The sequence below is a fragment of the Polypterus senegalus genome, chromosome 7, assembly GCF_016835505.1.
Source record: "Polypterus senegalus isolate Bchr_013 chromosome 7, ASM1683550v1, whole genome shotgun sequence".
Lineage (NCBI taxonomy): Eukaryota > Metazoa > Chordata > Cladistia > Polypteriformes > Polypteridae > Polypterus > Polypterus senegalus.
In genome coordinates, this window is record NC_053160.1 from 180,029,433 (window position 1) to 180,049,786 (window position 20,354).

Here is a 20,354-nt window from a genome sequence, read left to right on the forward strand (position 1 = left end):
TTTACTAGATTACAAAAGAATGGAAAAAGATAAATGGAGATTGCAGCTGAACTGTACATACCAGGTCAACATTCGTACTGCCAGTGGCACCGCCATATGTCATGTTAATTGGGTGACAAAATATTTGGTGTCAATTTTGAAACTGTCAAGAAGTTGTGCAATCCGTCAAGCCCTGTTATTTTTATTCAGTATAACTGGACATCCTCAAAGCAACTAGATTCAGCAACTGTAATCATTAAGAGAGAAGTGATCTCTGACACAGTCATGTAGTTTGATGCCGAGTTTAGTTTGGAATTTTAAGGCGACCTTGGCAATTCTCTATAATTCTGTATCAAAAAAAGACAGACAAGTCAAAAGTGTCTGATGGAAATATTCAAGGGCCTTGCGTAACTGCGAATACTGCTTTAAAAAAAAAAAAAAAAAACACCAAAAGGTCAAGCATGGTATTGATCACTTTAAAGCTGGGTGTTCATTTTATTGAGCAGGACCCTGGGTGACTTGACTGGACTAAAGCAACAATATGCACTTTATCAAAATATTCTTTTAGTGAATGTAAAGCCATCCATTTTGAAGAAGGACAAAAATCAACAACAATAACATATATCTTGTATAGCCCCAAATTACACAAAGCATGCCTAAATGGGCTTTAACAGGCCTGTTTGACAGCCCCAGGACAGTGGGTGTGCTATGGGTGTCAAAAAATGGGGACAAAAATACAGAACACAAGTATCCAAAACACACAAACAAATCTAAAAATCACAATGGCTTAAGAAAAATAAAATGAAACTAAACCCATAAACTACCAAAATACTGTGTGAGCAACTCAGCTTGAAACATTACAACTGTAACCAACTTGAAGAGTTTCTGAAGGCGGAGTGATTGAATATTTTGGCCACACCATTCTGACAGACAGATCAAAACAGGAAGCATTTTGTTGAAGTCACTGCTGCTAAAGATGGCACATCCAGTTACTGAGTGCTTGAAGTTAAATTTTCCACATGGTCCATCCATCAGTGCATAACTATTAAACAGGTATGAACATTTGTATATTCAGGGTTCCCTTTATCTAATACTGACCTTCACTCATGTAATGATATCCAGAAACAGTACTGTAGAGATTAAGATATGGGGCAACACTGCTTTGGAACTACATCTTCCATTTACATCTTCAACAGAATCATATCTTTAGTTATTTAGTTGACAATCCCTCCTAAAAAAACACAAAACCTAAGAGGTAGGTCTGAATGACTAAAGTTTAAAAATTTTACAATTTGCCCTGACAGATTATATATACTCACCTAAAGGATTATTAGGAACCCCTGTTCAATTTCTCATTAATGCAATCATCTAATCAACCAATCACATGGCAGTTGCTTCAATGCATTTAGGGGTGTGGTCCTGGTCAAGAATCTCCTGAACTCCAAACTGAATGTCAGAATGGGAAAGAAAGGCTTTTTAAGCAATTTTGAGCGTGGCATGGTTGTTGGTGCCTGATGGGCCGGTCTGAGTATTTCACAATCTGCTCAGTTACTGGGATTTTCACGCACAACCATTTCTAGGGTTTACAAAGAATGGTGTGAAAAGGGAAAAACATCCAGTATGCGGCAGTCCTCTGGGCGAAAATGCCTTGTTGACGCTAGAGGTCAGAGGAGAATGGTCCGACTGATTCAAGCTGATAGAAGAGCAACTTTGACTGAAATAACCACTCGTTACAACCGAGGTATGCAGCAAAGCATTTGTGAAGCCACAACATGCACAACCTTGAGGCGGATGGGCTACAACAGCAGAAGACCCCACAGGGTACCACTCATCTCCACTACAAATAGGAAAAAGAGGCTACAATTTGCACAAGCTCACCAAAATTGGACAGTTGAAGACTGGAAAAATGTTGCATGGTCTGATGAGTCTCGATTTCTGTTGAGACATTCAAATGGTAAGAGTCAGAATTTGGAGTAAACAGAATGAGAACATGGATCCATCATGCCTTGTTACCACTGTGCAGGCTGGTGGTGGTGGAATGGTGTGGGGGATGTTTTCTTGGCACACTTTAGGCCCCTTAGTGCCAATTGGGCATCGTTTAAATGCCACGGGCTATCTGAGCATTGTTTCTGACCATGTCCATCCCTTCATGATCACCATGTTCCCATCCTCTGATGGCTACTTCCAGCAGGATAATGCACCATGTCACAAAGCTCGAATCATTTCAAATTGGATTCTTGAACATGACAATGCGTTCACTGTACTAAAATGGCCCCCACAGTCACCAGATCTCAACCCAATACAGCATCTTTGGGATTTGGTGGAACAGGAGCTTCGTGCCCTGGATGTGCATCCCACAAATGTCCATCAACTGCAAGATGCTATCCTATGAATATGGGCCAACATTTCTAAAGAATGCTTGCAGCACCTTGTTGAAACAATGCCACGTAGAATTAAGGCAGTTCTGAAGGCGAAAGGGGGTCAAACACCGTATTAGTATGGTGTTCCTAATAATCCGTTAGGTTAGTGTATACTCTGAACGGAATGGAATTCCATCGAGTCCTTCTTCTTGTATGGTGTCTTATGTGTAAACACATCCCTAAGCTATCAACTGTGCCTAATGCTAAATAAACCAAATGGAAAATCTTGGTTTTCTCCATCAGCAAAATATTTCACATATACTTTTCTTAGACATTCAAGATATTAAGATAATCACAACATTTTTTTTATCAATTCCAAATTAAATGAAGTTCCCTATATGTCTAGGAATGTCATTTACTAAACTTAAACATACTTTCCAGGTCACATTATTGTTCTTAAACAAATGTAAACACCACCCACACAGCCTTTTTGTCTATACGAGTACATCCCTGCTGTGCACACTACATAGTCAGCTCTTCTATGACTATGGAAGCTAACCTAACCATTCAAAAATGTGAAGAGACTCAAACTCTGCCTTCTTTAGATTACATTTTTGATATGATAGACCTATAAGTTTTCAAGCAACATTTGGAGCAACATTTCAAGTCTTAAAGTTAAAATGCATTTTTCAACCAGAATTTTTGGCCTTGGAAATGAATAAATGCAGTCTAAAGTAATTTCCCTAAATTAAAAATGTCATGCTTTGCATTGTCCAGCAAGGAATGGAACTAACAGTCAATATCTCTTGTCCATATATTGATCCACTATTGCTATTCTTCTATCCAATGTCTCATTATTCATCAGTTTTGGTGGTCAGAGTCCCATTAATGCCAAGAAGAAATTTCAGTTTTACTAAACGGTTAACTAGATTTTTTTAATTACACTCAACTTGGAAAAAAGTTAAATTGGTTTAAACAAAAAAATTAGTCAGAAATCTACTGTTGCATTATTTGAAATTAAAAAAGAAACTAAACTGAAAAAGATACAGTATATTCAAAAATACTGCTTATGCCTATGTATAACAATTCACTTTTGGCTTTTTAAGATAATCCGGATTTTAAATTGTTACCTTTTGTAAAATGGTTAAAGAGTATTGTGGTATAAGAAGGGAGAGAAGTGTGATTACTTTGTGTACATTTGCCCTTCACATAGAAATGGGTGTTCAGTCAGTGACATCATCATACTTGCAGAAAGCTCCACTTAATGTAGGTAGGCATCAACAGATTGTGTTAAGCATGCAATTTAGAAGGTGACTAATAAGTTTGGAGACGAGATAATACTTTTGAAATAAAAGGTTCAGTTTTCATTTTGGTTTACTTTTCCTAGATTACCTTAGCCTTGTGAAATGATAATGACTCACCAATCACATAAATGGCCAATTTTAAGAAAAAGAATATTAGGGTGTATGATCCAACTGCTTGCTGCATTATTATTTTAATACAGTTCTGGCTAGCCAATGATTAGTCAGCACAACCGTGCAAATGCATGTTTGCCTCATCACTTATGTTTAGAAGATCAAAAAAAAAAAAAAACCCACTATCAACCACAACTAAACAAGCAAAAAATAAATGCATTATTTAGTAAAATACTGTAATAGCACATAAACTCTGATACTAACAAATGTCATATTACAACACTCCTTTAACAAAACCTGCATTTTAATTCTTGCTCACATGCTTACTGCCAATACTGCAATCATCTCACTTAAGTAGTTCAGTTTGACTAAGAATCATTTAAAAAACAAAAAAAAAAAATGAATCACAGCCCTGGCTCTCGACCTTAATTAGAATAGGGTATGTAATACATTTTTCATTAAGAAGTTATCAGATTATGGAACACCATGTATTTATACAGCTTTACATGTAAAGCAAGTACTTTCCTACTGTTCGCCAAATTTTTGCTGCGGTGTGTACTGTTAGTGCAGCATCAAGTTGGAATGGGGAAGGTGAGGGATGGTGGTACCTGTATATCATATTTATTTATTTATTTATAAATGAATTAAAGTAAACAAATCCAACAAGTGACATGTAAAAGCTGCATGTAAAAGTCCAATCATCTGTTATTTACAAAAAAAAAAAAAAAAAAAGTCTGCCATAAACTCTCAGATGGTGCACATCCTACATTTTCATTTAAACGATCGTGCAAATAAAAAAAAAAAGTAAACACAACACAAGTCTAAACATTTATGCACATTTGCATGTAAGCATAAGAAATAACAGAATTCATGCAGAGTATTTTTAGAGCAATAGTAAATAAAAATGCTGTGAATTTTGTGTGGCTATTAAAACACTCTAAGTTACATGTGCATAATTAACTAATAGAAAAAAAAAACAAAACAATTGCACATAAAGGAAACTTGTCTTAAAATAAAAAAATTCTACACTCTTATCTTTTAATCAATCATACTACCTACAGACACAAGGGAGCTCCTGACTTAAGGGCAACGACTAATCCCACAAGATATTTAATCAGTCTGAGCAAAACATTAGTCTTAAAATTTTAAGCATAATTAAAGATTCTCCCCCACCATCTTTAAATGCCTTACCCTGGTTACTTATTTGTGCAGTTTAAAAAGATTAAGACCAGCATTTGGCTAATTGGCTAATAGGCAGCATAGGTCTTGAATGCATTTACTAAGGAGATTGAGGAAGAAATCCGGTTTAAGTTTACAATTCCTATGGGGGTCTGTATTTTAGAAAGATAATCTGTTCTGTTCAGATTCAGGACATTCTGAAATCTACCAGTTTCTATGAACATCAAGGCTCAAACATACCACAGTAACACTTTGTATTTCTTTCTAAATGTGTACTTACCTTGGTATAGTTACACACTTGGTATTACAGTTCTGAGTGGTAATGGCTTTTTCTAATTCATCCAACTGTCCAGTTTTCTTGAGCTTTTTCACTAAACTTTTCACTGCTTTTTCACACCACTTCTCTTCTTGCCCATTCTGTTCCCCTCCACCAGCTCCCCCTGATCCACTTGCAGATTTTTTCCATCCGAGCAAGCGCTTCACAACTGGGGGTGTAAATGGAAGGATTGCTGACATTGTATCTGCAGAAGCGGTTTCAGATATGTCAATGAAGGTAACGTCTCTGAATGACCAGCAACCTGGGGGAAGGGAGAGAAGAGTAGAGAAGTAAGCACACAAATACACAAATTATGAATAGAGCATGAGATAAACACTTCACATTCAACTGTTTCTTGTACATATGTTGTAATGTATACATTAATTCTAATTAAAAGGAACAGTCACATTATTTATAAGTTAAATAAGAAAACTGACCTTGCATTTTCCTGTGCCATACATAATTAACATTTGTAGCCATGAGTATATCTAAACATGTACCAGCCTATATTATCTTACAACCATTGGTCATGACCTTGAAATGGAGTAAGTGGACATGAGAATAATATGTAATGCCAAGTTATTTGTTACACAAAAAAAAAACACTGCATTGTTACATCTGTGGTATAAACTGCACTGCACTACACTACCACACTACCAATGTCCTCTTTATAACCGGAGTTGCGGCGACGCAATTATTACTACAAGACCTATGTAATTTTAGTCCCAACTGAATTGCTCATGAATGACGAAATTATACTGTCACAAGGAATCACATGGGACTAGTATAACCTGGGATTATTTTTTTACTGACTTTTTATAGAAGGTAAAAGCTCTCTAGTCTTTACTGAGATGTGAATGCACAGTCCATAAAAAGTTACTTAAATGAGTAATTCATAAGGGACTAAAATTGCAGAGGTCCTTGGGTAATAATTTCTTTACCCCACCTACTGATTAAGAACTATTCCCACCCAAAAGAGGTCTTGAAATAAAAAGTATGATTTATATATTTATTTTTATGGAATGCACAGATATCAGAATCCTATCTGGATCAGCAAATAATGGTTTAAAATAATTTCATCAGCATTGGACCAATAATTAGATTTTACTGACAGGTCAAATATTTGATGATGCATTCATTGCAATCCAGATGAGAACGATGTTTGGGGATTACTAAACTGCAGCACCAAAAAAGTGTACAGTAAGTTTTTCCAACATGAGCGCAACATATAATATGCCATTTGTTATAACTAATATCAAACATTCTGTGCATGGAGTTTAGTATGTCACCTTTGAACAGTTCTTACAGCATCTAAAGCTGTCTGGCTGTAGCCCTCTTAGAGCAACATGATTACTGTATGTACCTCACTACCTCAATGCACATGGCGGTCCCTCAGCAAACAACATTGCTTACCGTAGTAACACAAAGGTGAGAGGAGAGATTTGAAACACTGAATTTAATTTCAAAAGAATTGGGGGGATAAAAAAACTCTCTAATTTTTAATGTAGCAGCTTTATTGACAATGAACACTGAACCGAGAATAACCTGAAAAAAAACAAAGGTTAAACATCTAAGCAATAATACATGAGCGTTGTGTGCGTAAGTGGGACTGTTTTACACAACTGGCACCTTCATTTTTTTTCCTGCCCGTACATACGTTTTTGCATGAGAATACAATTCCAGTCGCTTACTGATTAACTTCCAGCCAGCATACTATTCTATAACTCTTCATGTTTTAAGCAGTCCAGTGCCCATTTAAATTTTCTGCCTCCTGAACTTAGAGATTTGATACTTTCGAATTTTTAAATTAGATACATTTGATACTTGGGGGCTTGGAATCCATAAAACAGACAATTCCAAGTATAAGTAGCTAGGGGGCAGTACAGCATCAACACAAGTACCAATGAACATTATATGTGCAATCCCTAGCTGCAGGTGCACAACCAGTTATCAGTTCCACAGGGAAAAAAAACAGATCATCCAGATGATTAAAACAATTATTGCAATGTTGAATTTACTAATCTGGACAATCAATCAATCATTTTCTTTTACAGAACATATTGGGTTTTAAGGGCTGGTTGAGGACTTTGAGTCCCATTACATAATGCCTAATCTCTCTGATGTAACTCTTCCGGAGCTACACATCACTGTACACAAACATCTTGTACTTAATGTCACAAAGATACATGTTCTGGATCATACAAGGATGTAGTGTTCTCCACTGCAATCAAAAGAATGCTTCAAATGAGAAAAATACCAAGAGTATTCATGTAGTATTCCAAGGCAAAGTAAGCAACATGGCAGAGGTTATGAAGAATGTTGGATTCCTGTGTTTACCACATATGACCAATATATCATAGTCTGCCATGAATGACTGGGCATTGCAAAAGTACTACATCTTGGATACTGTTCTGAACAGCAAAGACGGTGGCCCATTTTAAACATGCACCATTAATCATCTCATCTCAAAACCATTCAAACAGGGACTTGGTGCACAGCTGAAAATGTTTGAACAAAATTTGCTCCTAGATGGAAAGGTACTTTCTATATGTTGTGAACCTTGCTGGAGTAGAAGAGAGCCCTTGGAACTTGGGGCTAATGCTACAGATTCTAAGCTATTCAAGAATCAAACATCTAAACAGTGGGGTTTGATCAAGAACATTTAATTTGCATGTAATGCATTTAATGATCATTTTGACTTGGGACGTCAACATCAGCAAAAGCGCAATGTTGGGAGACTAAATGTTGCAGTGAAGTTAATACTAAATCTATGTACTGCTTTTCCACTAGATTTGCGATTAGTGTTGAAAATGTTTGAAAACTTTGACGTCGGTATTGATACAAGCTTTCGGACCTCAGTACCAAAACAATTTCTGAAGCAAATAGCGGGAAACTCCAAAACTCACCACACTACTCCAGCCTCTTTGGGATGCCATGGCATCCTACACACAGCTTTCCTTGAGAGCCGTTAAGTTTTGATCACACTGAAGCAATATGGAAAAAGGTTACCTGTGAATCTCAGATAACATCAAAGTATGTAGTTTCATTTCATGCTGTCTACAAAACAGATTTTTGTTTTCACTACTGCAATATTAAGTCGCGTGAAAAAGGTGAGTGGGGAATGAGAGAAAAGTGGATGCTTACTGAACTGCTTGTACTGAAAATCCAAAATTATGGTACCATTACAGTTTTAAAAAATTTTTTACACCATGCAACCCAATCCATGATCTATGAGGACACAGGCATAAAATCATAAGCACACAAAATGTTGCATGCTGAAAAGAAGAGAGCATTGAAAATAATGCAAACCAGTAATCCACAGATGTTATAAATTGTTCACAACAGGAACGGGTGAGAAAGGGCTACTTTTGATTTGTGATTTAAAATTGTGGTGCAGAGGGGAAAAATGTGTCTGCCCCAAACATTACGGAGTAGAGGTAGAGGAGGGCACACACCACTTTGATTTTATTACTTTGTGGGCTGTTTTTTCTAGTGTCAGTACAAGAATACACACAGAAGTCAGATTCCTACTTTTGCTAAAGCAGCATAGAATTACCCCTCTGTACAATTGTCCGTCTTCAAGAATAAACTGTAATTTCATTAAGACAGTATGGGGTCTTGATTTTCAGCATGAAATTGCCAGTATCCCGTCAATTGTTAAAAAATCCAGCATAGTTTAACTTTATAAAGCAGGAAAATCCTGCTGCTCTTTCAAGGCAAAAATGGCTTTCACTAGTGCCAGTTTTGTGCCATTGTAAAGTTATTTGCCAAATAAAAAAGCACAAAACTTGCATACTTTGAGAGTAAGATCATCTGTTTATCAATACACAACGACGATGAAAGAATGGATGATGTGCATTTATTCTCAAATTGTTATGAACATGGCTGCAGTAATCAAATCAACCATGTATTTTCTGACTGGTGTACCTAGTTCAGAGTCGCTTTGAGTTGGCGCCTAGCTCCACACCATGGGTAAGAGATAGGATCCTATTCTGGACATTGCACAAATCTCTCCAAAATTATTATTATTTTTTAGATAGTGTTTTGAAATTTCCATACTGGCCAGACAATCGTGTGGTTCACTCCATAATGTTTTAAAGCAAATCTCTCCAAACATACAAAATGTGATGTGTTAAAGCACATAATCTCAAAAGGTGCACAGTTAGCTGGGCTACAGAAAACAAATAGTTTGGTCATTTAAAAAAAAAAAAAAAAAAAGTAAGGTTTACTGGTTTATTAAAACAACTAAGATGTGCACAAAACAAATGACAAGTATTTGAGTGGTACAAAGGTGAATGCGGTTCCATCTTCAGTTATGTATAATTTTTGCACTTGGCCCAATTCAATGGCTAATTGTGTATTAAAGCACAGGCATTAGCAACACAAAAGTCTGGTCACTTAGGTGAGGTAGCATCAAAACTGAACCAGGCTTGTTTAATAGCAGTGATTCTCAAACTCAATCCTCACCCACTGTGGCCGACGGTTTTTCTTCCAACCAACTTGTTTTTATTTGGACTTAAAGTGTAACTATGCAAGCCATTATTTCCCCAAATTTTATTAAAATTTACTAGGCAGTTATAATTGGATTTTCTCTCCTTTTTTTTTTTTAAACTTTAACACAATTTCCAGAACAAATAAAAAGCAGGTGTTCTGGTTATTTAATCTATTACTTATAAATTGCTGGGTCTGACAGTGAAGTAGATGCAGCCTTTTGTCTTTCCAAAATGGACTCAATTCATTTTTTTCCTCAGAATTCTACACACAACACCCCATAATGACAACATGAAAAAAGTTTACTTGAGGTTTTTGCAAATTTATTAAAAATAAAAAAACTGAGAAATCCCATGTACATAAGTATTCACAGCCTTTGCTCAATACTCTGTCGATTCACCTTTGGCAGCAATTCCAGCCTCAAGTCTTTTTGAATATGATGCCACAAGCTTGGCACACCTATCCTTGGCCAGTTTCGCCCATTCCTCTTTGCAGCACCTCTCAAGCTCCATCAGGTTGGATGGGAAGCGTCAGTGCACAGCCATTTTAAGATCTCTCCTGAGATGTTCAATCGGATTCAAGTCTGGGCTCTGGCCGGGCCACTCAAGGACATTCACAGAGTTGACCTGAAGCCACTCCTTTGATATCTTGGCTGTGTGTTTAGGGTTGTTGTCCTGCTGAAAGATGAACCGTTGCCCCAGTCTGAGGTCAAGAGCACTCTGGAGCAGGTTTTCATCCAGGATGTCTCTGTACATTGCTGCAGTCATCTTCGCTTTATCCTGACTAGTCTCCCAGTTCCTGCCGCTGAAAAAACATCCCCACAGCATGATACTGCCACCACCATGCTTCACTGTAGGGATGGTATTGGCCTGGTGATGAGCGGTGCCTGGTTTCCTCCAAACGTGACGCCTGGCATTCACACCAAAGAGTTCAATCTTTGTCTCATCAGACCAGAGAATTTTGTTTCTCATGGTCTGAGAGTCCTTTAGGTGCCTTTTGGCAAACTCCAGGCGGGCTGCCATATGCCTTTTACTAAGGAGTGGCTTCCGTCTGGCCACTCTACCATACAGGCCTGATTGGTGAATTGCTGCAGAGTTGGTTGTCCTTCTAGAAGGTTCTCCTCTCTCCACAGAGGACCTCTGGAGCTCTGACAGAGTGACCATTGGGTTCTTGGTCACCTCCCTGACTAAGGCCCTTCTCCTCCGATCGCTCAGTTTAGATGGCCGGCCAGCTCTAGGAAGAGTCCTGGTGGTTTCAAACTTCTTCCACTTACAGATGATGGAGGCCACTGTGCTCATTGGGACCTTCAAAGCAGCAGAAATGTTTCTGTAACCTTCCCCAGATTTGTGCCTCGAGACAATCCTGTCTTGGAGGTATACAGACAATTCCTTTGACTTCATGCTTGGTTTGTGCTCTGACATGAACTGTCAACTGTGGGACCTTCTATAGACAGGTGTGTGCCTTTCCAAATCATGTCCAGTCAACTGAATTGACCACAGGTGGACTCCAATGAAGCTGCAGAAACATCTCAAGGATGATCAGGGGAAACAGGATCATTGGAGAAAAAAAAAATCTCACATTAAGAAATAAATTTTTTTACATTAAATCATGTATGCCATAATTATTGGCACCCCTAACAATTCCTATAAAATAAGTGTAATTGAAGCGTTTTTATAATTTCTAGTTTAGTTTTTAAAGTTGATCAGAGTAAATTGGACTTTTTAATTAGTAATTAAGGACTTCCTGTGTCCCTGGGGTATCAATATAATGTGACAGAGTCCTATTGCTCTTAGCCACTCTTCAACATGGGAAAGACAAGAGAACATGCTGTTCAAGTAAGGCAGATGTGTGTCGACCTTCACAAGTCAGGTAATGGCTACAAGAAAATAGCTTCTCACCTAAACCTGCATGTATCTACAGTCAGAGGAATAATAAAGAAGTGTAAAACAACGGGAACAGTGACAAACAAGGTTGGACAAGGACCCAAGTTTATCTTGCCACCGCACACCGCGAGGAGGATAGTAAGAGAAGTAAAAAATTCTCCAAAGCTCACTGTTAGAGAACTGAACCAAAGAGTGGTATCTTGGGGTCAAAAAGTCTCCATGACAACCATAAGACGCTATCTCCATGCCAACAAGCTGTTTGGGAGACATGCAAGGAAAAAGCCTTTTCTCACCTACAATCACAAACGAAAATGTCTGGAGTTTGCTAAGCGGGGCTTCAATTCGGACCAAGTGCTTTGGTCAGATGAGATTAAAATTGAGGTTTCTGGCAACAAACATTCTAAGTGGGTCTGGCGTGAATCCAAGAATGAGTATGCAGAAAAGCACCTCATGCCCACTGTAAAGTATGGTGGAGGATGTGTGATGCTGTGGGGCTGTTTCTCTTCCAAAGGCCCTGGGAACCTTGTTAGGGTGTATGGCATCATGAACTCCTTGAAATACCAGGACTTTTTAAATCAAAATCTGGTGGCCTCTGCCAGGAGGATAATGACCCTAAACATATGGCAAAATCTACACAAAAATGGCTTAGCAGACACAAAACTAAGCTCCTTTCACGGACATCTCAGTCTCCAGACCTCAATCCCATTGAAAACCTGTGGGGTGAGCTGAAGAGGAGAGGACCCAGGACTCTGGATGATCTAGAAAGATTGTGCAAAGAAGAATGGTCAAATATCCTTGTCTCTGTATCCTCCAACCTTGTGAAATGTAATAGGAGAAGATTAAGTCCTGTCTTGTTGGCAGAAGGGGGATGAAGGAAATATTAACAGCAGGGGTGACAATAATTGTGGCACACATGATTTCATGTAAAAACCTTTTCTTAATGTGGGATTTGTTTCCCAATGAATAAATGTACTTCAGTTAAAGGTTAGATTCTTCTCTTTTTTTGTGTTGTGAGCCTATATTTTCTGGAAAAAAAATGTATTAGAAGCCTAAGAACACATCTTAACCAGGGGTGCCAATAATTGTGGAGGGCGCTATATAAAAAAATCATGTGTGTGTGTGTGTGTGTGTGTGTGTTTGCTCTGGCTGGAGCGATTTTCATGAAACTTGGTACACGAGTTTCTCATTGGTTGACTAAAAATGCTGTAGGGTAAAATCAACCCTAACCCAGCCCCTTCTGGGTAGGGTGCGGGGTGATCTTTTGGTATTGTATGCATGCTATTATCCAGTTGACACTGGGAACGACCACCAGAGGGCGAAATGGAGGTGACTGCCAGCATTGTTTTTGTTTGAGCACCATCACCACATCCCTGTTGCTTTTGAAATTAGAGTTGGTCGGTTCAGAGAATCAACTGGATGATAACATACATACAAGTCCGCAATACAAGCACATTAGTGATCCTTCATTTTTTGTATATTTATTTTTAAAGTTGTGTTTTATTTAATTATATTTTTCTCAAACATATATATATTTTCTTCCCGGGCAATGCTGGGTATTTCAGCTAGTAATAAGAAAAACAACAAAATTGAGTTAAGCACTTAAAGCTATAGCAAAGATAGAAACGCTCTAAATGTAAAATTCATACTGCTGTGCTTTTCTGAATGCAGAATAACAGAACAGAAAAAAGAACAGCTAATTACACAACCTATCAAAAGTTTAAGAACAAATCAGTTTTTTTTTCCAGTGTTTCTTCAAATTTAGTCAGTTGGAATGCAATGAATGACATAAGTGCTTACTGTTTCACCTATTTAACTGCCAGATATTTAAATTTAAAGTTCAAGTTACCAAAAAAGGAACAAAAAGGACATTTCACAATATTACCGATGGGCCTTCTTCAGGGAAAAACTAATAGGTGTGTTGCAACAATTAAAGTAAATGAAGCCATACAAGATGAAACAAACAATTTCCAATGGTGTCCCAACATCTGTTGCTTACTTAAAATCCCTTTGTCGGTCTTAAAGCAGAGATGGAACAGACTCTGAAGTACTACTTGGACAATATTCCAGTGATAATGGCAAGAAAAGAGCAATTAAATAAAATGAGACAGAGCATTACTACCCTATGAATATTAAGCCTTTCATTTAAAGAAACTGCACAAAAAAAAAAATTTTTAATCCAAGTGTCAGTGAGTAAGGTGCCCTACAGAATCCAAAGGTAATTTGAAACTGGAATACACTCCAATAAGAAGAGATCTGGCAGACCCAAAGTCACAACCCAATCAGAACACAAGTTTCTCAGGGTCACCATCTTTCGCAGCACAACAGATTCAAGTACAGGTTAACAGGGCAGGTCAAAAAAAGCCAAGTGTAACCCTAACCCTCAGAAACTTCTTGTGATCAGATAATTTACATTTTTTTTTTTTTTAATATACAGTATATTCATACATGTCATCAAGTAAACACTACAACAATCTAGACAAGAACAGGCCATTCAATCAAACAAAGCTTACCAGTCCTATCCACATAATTTTTCCAAAATAAAGTTGAGTTTTAAGGGTCCGTAATGTCCTACTGTCATCTACACTACTTGGTAACTTGTTTCATGTGTTGATGGTTTTCTGTGTAAAGAAAATCTTCCTAATGTTTGTGCGTAATTTACCTTTAAGTTACAATCTCAATCCACTGTATTAATTCTCTTCATAATTTGTAAACACTTCAATCATGTCACCTCTCAACATCTTTTTATGTAAACTGAAAAGGCTTAGCTCTTTTATTCTTTCTTCATAAACTCATCCCCTGTAGCCATGGAATCAGCCTAGATGGTCTTCTCTGAATTTTGTTCAGTGTTGCTATGTACTTTTTGTAGCTTGGAGACCAAAACTCCACACAGTATTTCAGCGCCAGTGCACTATAAAATGTCAGCAGAACCTCTGACTTTTACTCTACGCATCAGGGCTCTATATAACCTAATATTCTGTTAGGCTCCTTAATGGTTTCTGAACACTGTCTAGTAGTTGACAGTGATGAGTCCATGACGAATCCTAAATCCTTCTCATAAGGTGTACTTTCAATTTTCAAACCTCCCACTGTGTATTCAAACTTCACATTTTTACTTCCTACATTTACTTATGTTAAATTTCATCTGCCACAAATCTCACCCAAGCCTTTATGCTGTCCAAGCCCCTTTGTAATCATCCAACAGATTCTAAATAATCTGCCAATCCACTTAACTTGGTATCATCTGCAAACTTCACCAGCATGCTATTTGTATTCATGTCCAAATAATTTATATATAGTAAATAGCAATCGCCCCAACACTGACCCCTGTAGGAAACCATTCTTAACATCAGTCAATTCTGATATGGTTCCTTGCACAATAGCCTTCTGTTTCCCGTGTCTGGGTCAATTCTGCACCCATCTACACACTACACCCTGAGCTCCCACTTCAAGTTTGATGCCCAGCCTCTTATGTGGCACCATATTATTTATCCTGACTTTCAGAAAGCATTTGATATCATATGCTCCACTTTGATCATATTATTTTGTTGCTTCCTCACAGAATTCCAGCATGTTAGTAAAACACATCTTCCCTAGCCTGAACCCATGCCGACTGTTCAGTAAAACGTATGTACTTGTCTTGTGTTGTTCAGTCTTTTTCCTTTCAACTTTCTTCAATTAATTTACCTGTGATGCATGTTAAGTTTAGCAGCCTATAGTTATCTTTTTATATAATGTGATAATATTTGCCATTTTTTCAGTCCTTTGGAACTTCCCCAATACTTCCTCGAAATATGCATGAAGAGATTATTCACGTACTCACTAACCTCCTTAAGAATGCAAGGAAAAATATCTGGTCCTGGTGATTGGTTGGATTTCAGTCCATTTAATCTACATAATACTTCTTCTACAATTTCCAAATCCCTCAGTATCTCGATATTAGTCCCTTTTTACTGCTGGAAGGTTATTAGTTTTCTCATTTGTGAAGAACTCAGAAAAATGCAAATTTAGAGCATGTGCTATTGTCTTCATTTTTATTTCAACTTTTCAAATCCTAATGCACTTCACCTCCTTTTTGACAGCTCTTTTACTACTAAGAGAGACTTTCTGGGACATCTTTCACCTAATCTGCAATATTCCTCTGTAACTGCCTTTTAGCTTCCCTAATACAGTATCCTTCTTAATGGCTGTCCTCATGCTCTCACATGCAACACAACTCAAATTATAGTTACTATAGTTTCTTTTTTCCTGGCAGCTTCTTTTGCAAGTCTTTAACCCACTGCAGAGTTTTTTGTTTTCTTACTAATTCCAAATGTAGGTATGTACCTGATCCTTGTTACATGTAAAAAGTTTTTAAACCTGTTCTACTGCTCCCAGACTGTCTCCACACATACTGTAAAAGCTCATCACAGTCCATCCTCCTTAGACACTGCTCAAAATTTGCCCTACCAAAGTTAAACTTGATTGTTTTAGGCTTTGCATTCTCACTCTTCCAAACCATTGAGAATGAGCTTCTAATGCTAAACAAAGAAAGCAAAGATGGACACATTTCACAAATAGTGAGAAGTCAAGCAAAATGACACCATTTATTGGATAACTAAAATGATTACAATATGCAAGCTTTCAGGGCAACTCAGGACCCTTCTTCAGGCAATATGTAACTGTTGCCTCAAAAGTTTGCATATTATAATCTTTTTAGTTAGCCAATAAAAGATGCAATTTTGCTTGACTTCTCACTACATTCATAATGGCAAACACGGTACAACACCCTAGTACTATAAACAGTGAGTAAATCTGCTTTCGTGCATGTAACTAATATGAAATTAATGAAGAAGAAGAAACTCTCTAATGACACGGTCTGTGAATGGTCAAAAAAATTAGTGAACACAGGTGAAACCCTAAACGCTGTCTGTGACTGGTTAAGACTGGTAAAACACACGTTTTATGTATTTATGTATTTATTTATTTTAAGCATATACCTGAAAGTCTCTGCATGCTGCCACAGGCAGGAACACAGTCTCACTAACATCTTCTATACACCGTCTCAAAAACTGACCAGCGGAATGTTTTGCATTATCATAGTGTTATGCTATGCTTTAGACTATAACGTTCGTACATTCTCGAAGTGACACATCACTTGAGGCAGAAGCCTTGCTGTGCTTCTCTAACACAGTGCGAGTGGTGCCAACCCACAAATGATCACTAAAGAGAAATTTATTCTCTCTCATTGGAAAGAAACCTGGTCATATAAATGATGAAAGCAGAAGCTATACAAGTGAAAATAAACAGTCTGTTCCTGGAAATGATGTGTGAAGACAGCCAAGTCTGGAAAAGTGAAAAACCTTATAATGTTACATAGTGGTGTCTGGAGCAATATGAAAAGAGATATGCACTTTTCACATTGAATTTTAACGCACATATCAAATACACTCATATACAAATACTGCTAAAACATAACCAAACATACACATTGACAAAAACAATTAATTCCAACCATCGTAGTGAGAAGACTACATGTGGTTGTCACTTTGAGAAGCACTGAAAATGACTTGCTTTGGGTTGAGCCTTTCCCTTAAGGAAAATAGTACAAACAGTGTTGACAAAATGTGATTAGTAGTAGTACAAATATGGACTTAAAGGCTTTTGCAGAGCTAACTATTGCAATTAACAAATATGCAAAAGATCCTTGAAAACACAGATGTCATTGATAAAATATCCTCAAATTTATTCTCAATGAGCTAATGACCTACTTTGTGAAACCAAGGGAAATGAATAAGAGTTTGAAAGTGTATCAAAATGTATTTTCTGCACTCAAATATCCCTCTCAAAAACATACATACTATCAATATTATATTGGGAGAATGAACCACAGCACAAGATTCCAGATAACATTACAGTACCACCTTGAAATGCCGTTAGCGTGACATCATGGTGCTGGGCGAGATGACCAAAATTCTATATCACGGTATTTTTCAAAATTGTACTGGTTTCACAGTATTCGACGGTAATTTTTTCCCCATGCATGAGTTAACCACATTTTCCACTGCAATTACTGCAGTAGACTGGCTAAGAATAACCTATTCCACTGTCATGAGAATTGTATATTGTACAAAAAAACATTTTAATGTGCACACAAGTATTAATACAGGTTTGCATGGCCCCATAAAGTGATAGTTTTGAAGAAAGGGGGCACTAATGAAGAGAAGAAATCACATTGCATGACAATTACTGTCAAAATATAGAACCTTTTTATTGAACAAATTTTGCAAACAACTTAAACTAAAATTTTGATTTATATATATATATATATATATATATATATATATATATATATATATATATATATATATATATATATATTTATTTTTTCTCTTCTGGTTCCTCTTCAAACCCGGTCCCATCCAAACGGCATTTCTCGATTCCTATTTGTCCTCTTCCAAACCCTTCCCCACGCTGCCTACACCCCCACACCGCTTTTCTCAAGTCCTACCCCTCCTTCGGACTACCGTGTTCCCCACTACTCTCTCATGACTCCATTGGTGTCACGTCACCGCCCGATATCTAGCCTGACAGCGTGACCTTTCACTTCGGCCATGTCTGCGCCTGGGAGTCTTTTCTGTAGCCTGCTACAGGAACGTACTCTTTCGACCATTGCCATTGGTTTTGCTCCTTGCTATTTTCATTATACTGCGATGGCTGTTTCCTAAGCCTTTGTTATAAAATGAATGACAGTATCTTCTCTGTCGATGGGTTTTTGTACAACATCATCTGTATTCTGGGATCTGACAACTGCCTGTTCCTATCAATGGGTTATTTCTTGACACAAACAGTTGACGAAGGCAATGCCTCTCACTACGACATAGAACAGTAGATTTTGTTGCATTACATTGGGACAGATTTGGAGACGTTCTTCCTGTTCTTTCCAACGCAAGTCGAGTTATCACAAGTCATGAGTATTATCAATACATGGCAGCATCTGGAGTTTATGGTGTTGAAGCTGAAATTCAAGCTCTTTCCGAGATTACATCTATCGACTCATTATCTGTCGTCTCCAGCAAAACACCTATTCACAACCACGTCTTTCAAGAAGTATTTCTTTCTTCTTGATTTCTGAATTCCTATCTCACCATTTTCCGTTCCTATTCTTACACCGCCGTATGCTACGGCGGGTGTCCACTAGTAAATAATAAAACTGCAACTTGCATTTAAAATGCTATTTGTGGTATAGTGAGTCTGCGGCTTCAAAAAAATTCAGTTCGCCGTGTCCATCTCTATGGGCGCGACTGCACAACCGCGGGGAGTTGGAATGATTGGAGCGAGTTGCATCCGATCGTTCTCAATTGCTTTGTCGGCTTACTGTAGTGTGTGAATAAGGCGATGTGCACACGGAGACATATTTATAGGCCGACAGGATATGGGAAAAAAGAAAAGTTAGAACACAAGGAGGTTAAAGAAGGGAAAAGGCAGTCATGGGAGATGATCCAGACACCAGGAAGGAGAAGGCAGCATGAGCTGGGGTTCTATGAGGGAGCGCAGGCTTAGGCGATCTAGGGGCTGGTTCACCCCACTGACTAAGCATGTAGAGTGGGGCGAGCGAAATGCAAGACCTCCCAATTGATCTGAGGAGCGACTGAGTGAGCACGAAGGAAGATGGGAGGTGTGCAGACCTTGGGCAGTCTGGCTGCGCAGTGTGGCAGTAGCCAATACAGGGGTTGGCAGAAAGCAGTTTATGCTGCAAAGGCTCCGCCAGCAACGGGTGAGCCGTGGATACAGAAGTTGGTGTGCTGCGATCGACTAGGAGAGAAAGACTGCATTTTAGCAGATTTATTCATTATAGATTTTATCCCCACGTTTCAATGGCTTTATGGATTTGCTATTTATTTGGGTACTGTATTTTTCTGAACAATGCAGAATGGACACTTTTGGTTTTACTTTGACTTTTTTTAACAAAAGCACTTGAGCACTTTCCACCATCCACTGGCTTCAATGAGATTTCTCAGCTCATCTTGGTCATAACTACTGATGGTGTTGGTTCAACAGACTCCCATGTAGGAAGAGGGAGTCTGTAGGGGACTGGCATCGTCACACTATTACACAGTAACCAGGTACATTACACAGTATTAAAAAAATGAATAAAATAAAACAAGTACAACTTGACTTGCAGTACTATCCAGTAGCATAGAAGCAGTATTCACACATTTGAACATAATGGTCCACATCCGACCTTTTAAAATCAAAGTATCTCAAGACAACCTTTTTTTTCGTCATAAGTTCTTCTGTGTCATCATGTTCAACTTTACCGTCTGCTACAAGTTCAGTTTCAGAACGTTCTTTTTCCATTTTCACCGCTCAATACCTCCACTAACGCATGTACTCTGATGCATGCGTATTTTGCGGTGCACAAGTGAAAAAGGACCCCCCCTTTAACAGTTTCCCGCTGCACCATGTTCCAAATGTTGTTTAGGCTATTTAAACTGATGTTCCGATATAAGAAAAGTCTACATCATAACAAAAATAAAAAACTGTTTTTGGTATGAACCGGTTATACCGCCCAGCACTAAGACATCACTTAAACAAATCAATTTTGTCTTAAATTAGGTTGCAACTTACAGTTTGCACCTACTGCATAAGCAAAACTGTAACCGTGTTCTCTTGGTTTAACTATGATAATTAGAGAAATCAGCAACATTCTAGGAATCATTGCAAGAACAATGGTTATATGTTTTGTAGCAGG

The 20,354-nt window shown here is 37.9% G+C and overlaps 1 protein-coding gene across 2 annotated transcripts in view; it reads right to left on the reverse strand.

The window, feature by feature from the left end:
- Positions 1 to 20,354, reverse strand: part of smad2 (SMAD family member 2) — a 102,466-nt gene that overhangs the window by 55,665 nt on the left and 26,447 nt on the right. For both annotated transcript variants that reach the window (XM_039759669.1, XM_039759668.1), the window contains exon 2: positions 5,214 to 5,511. In XM_039759669.1, the coding sequence (XP_039615603.1) occupies positions 5,214 to 5,449 (236 nt within the window). In that variant the 5' untranslated portion in view covers positions 5,450 to 5,511. The remainder of the gene's footprint in view (positions 1 to 5,213; positions 5,512 to 20,354) is intronic.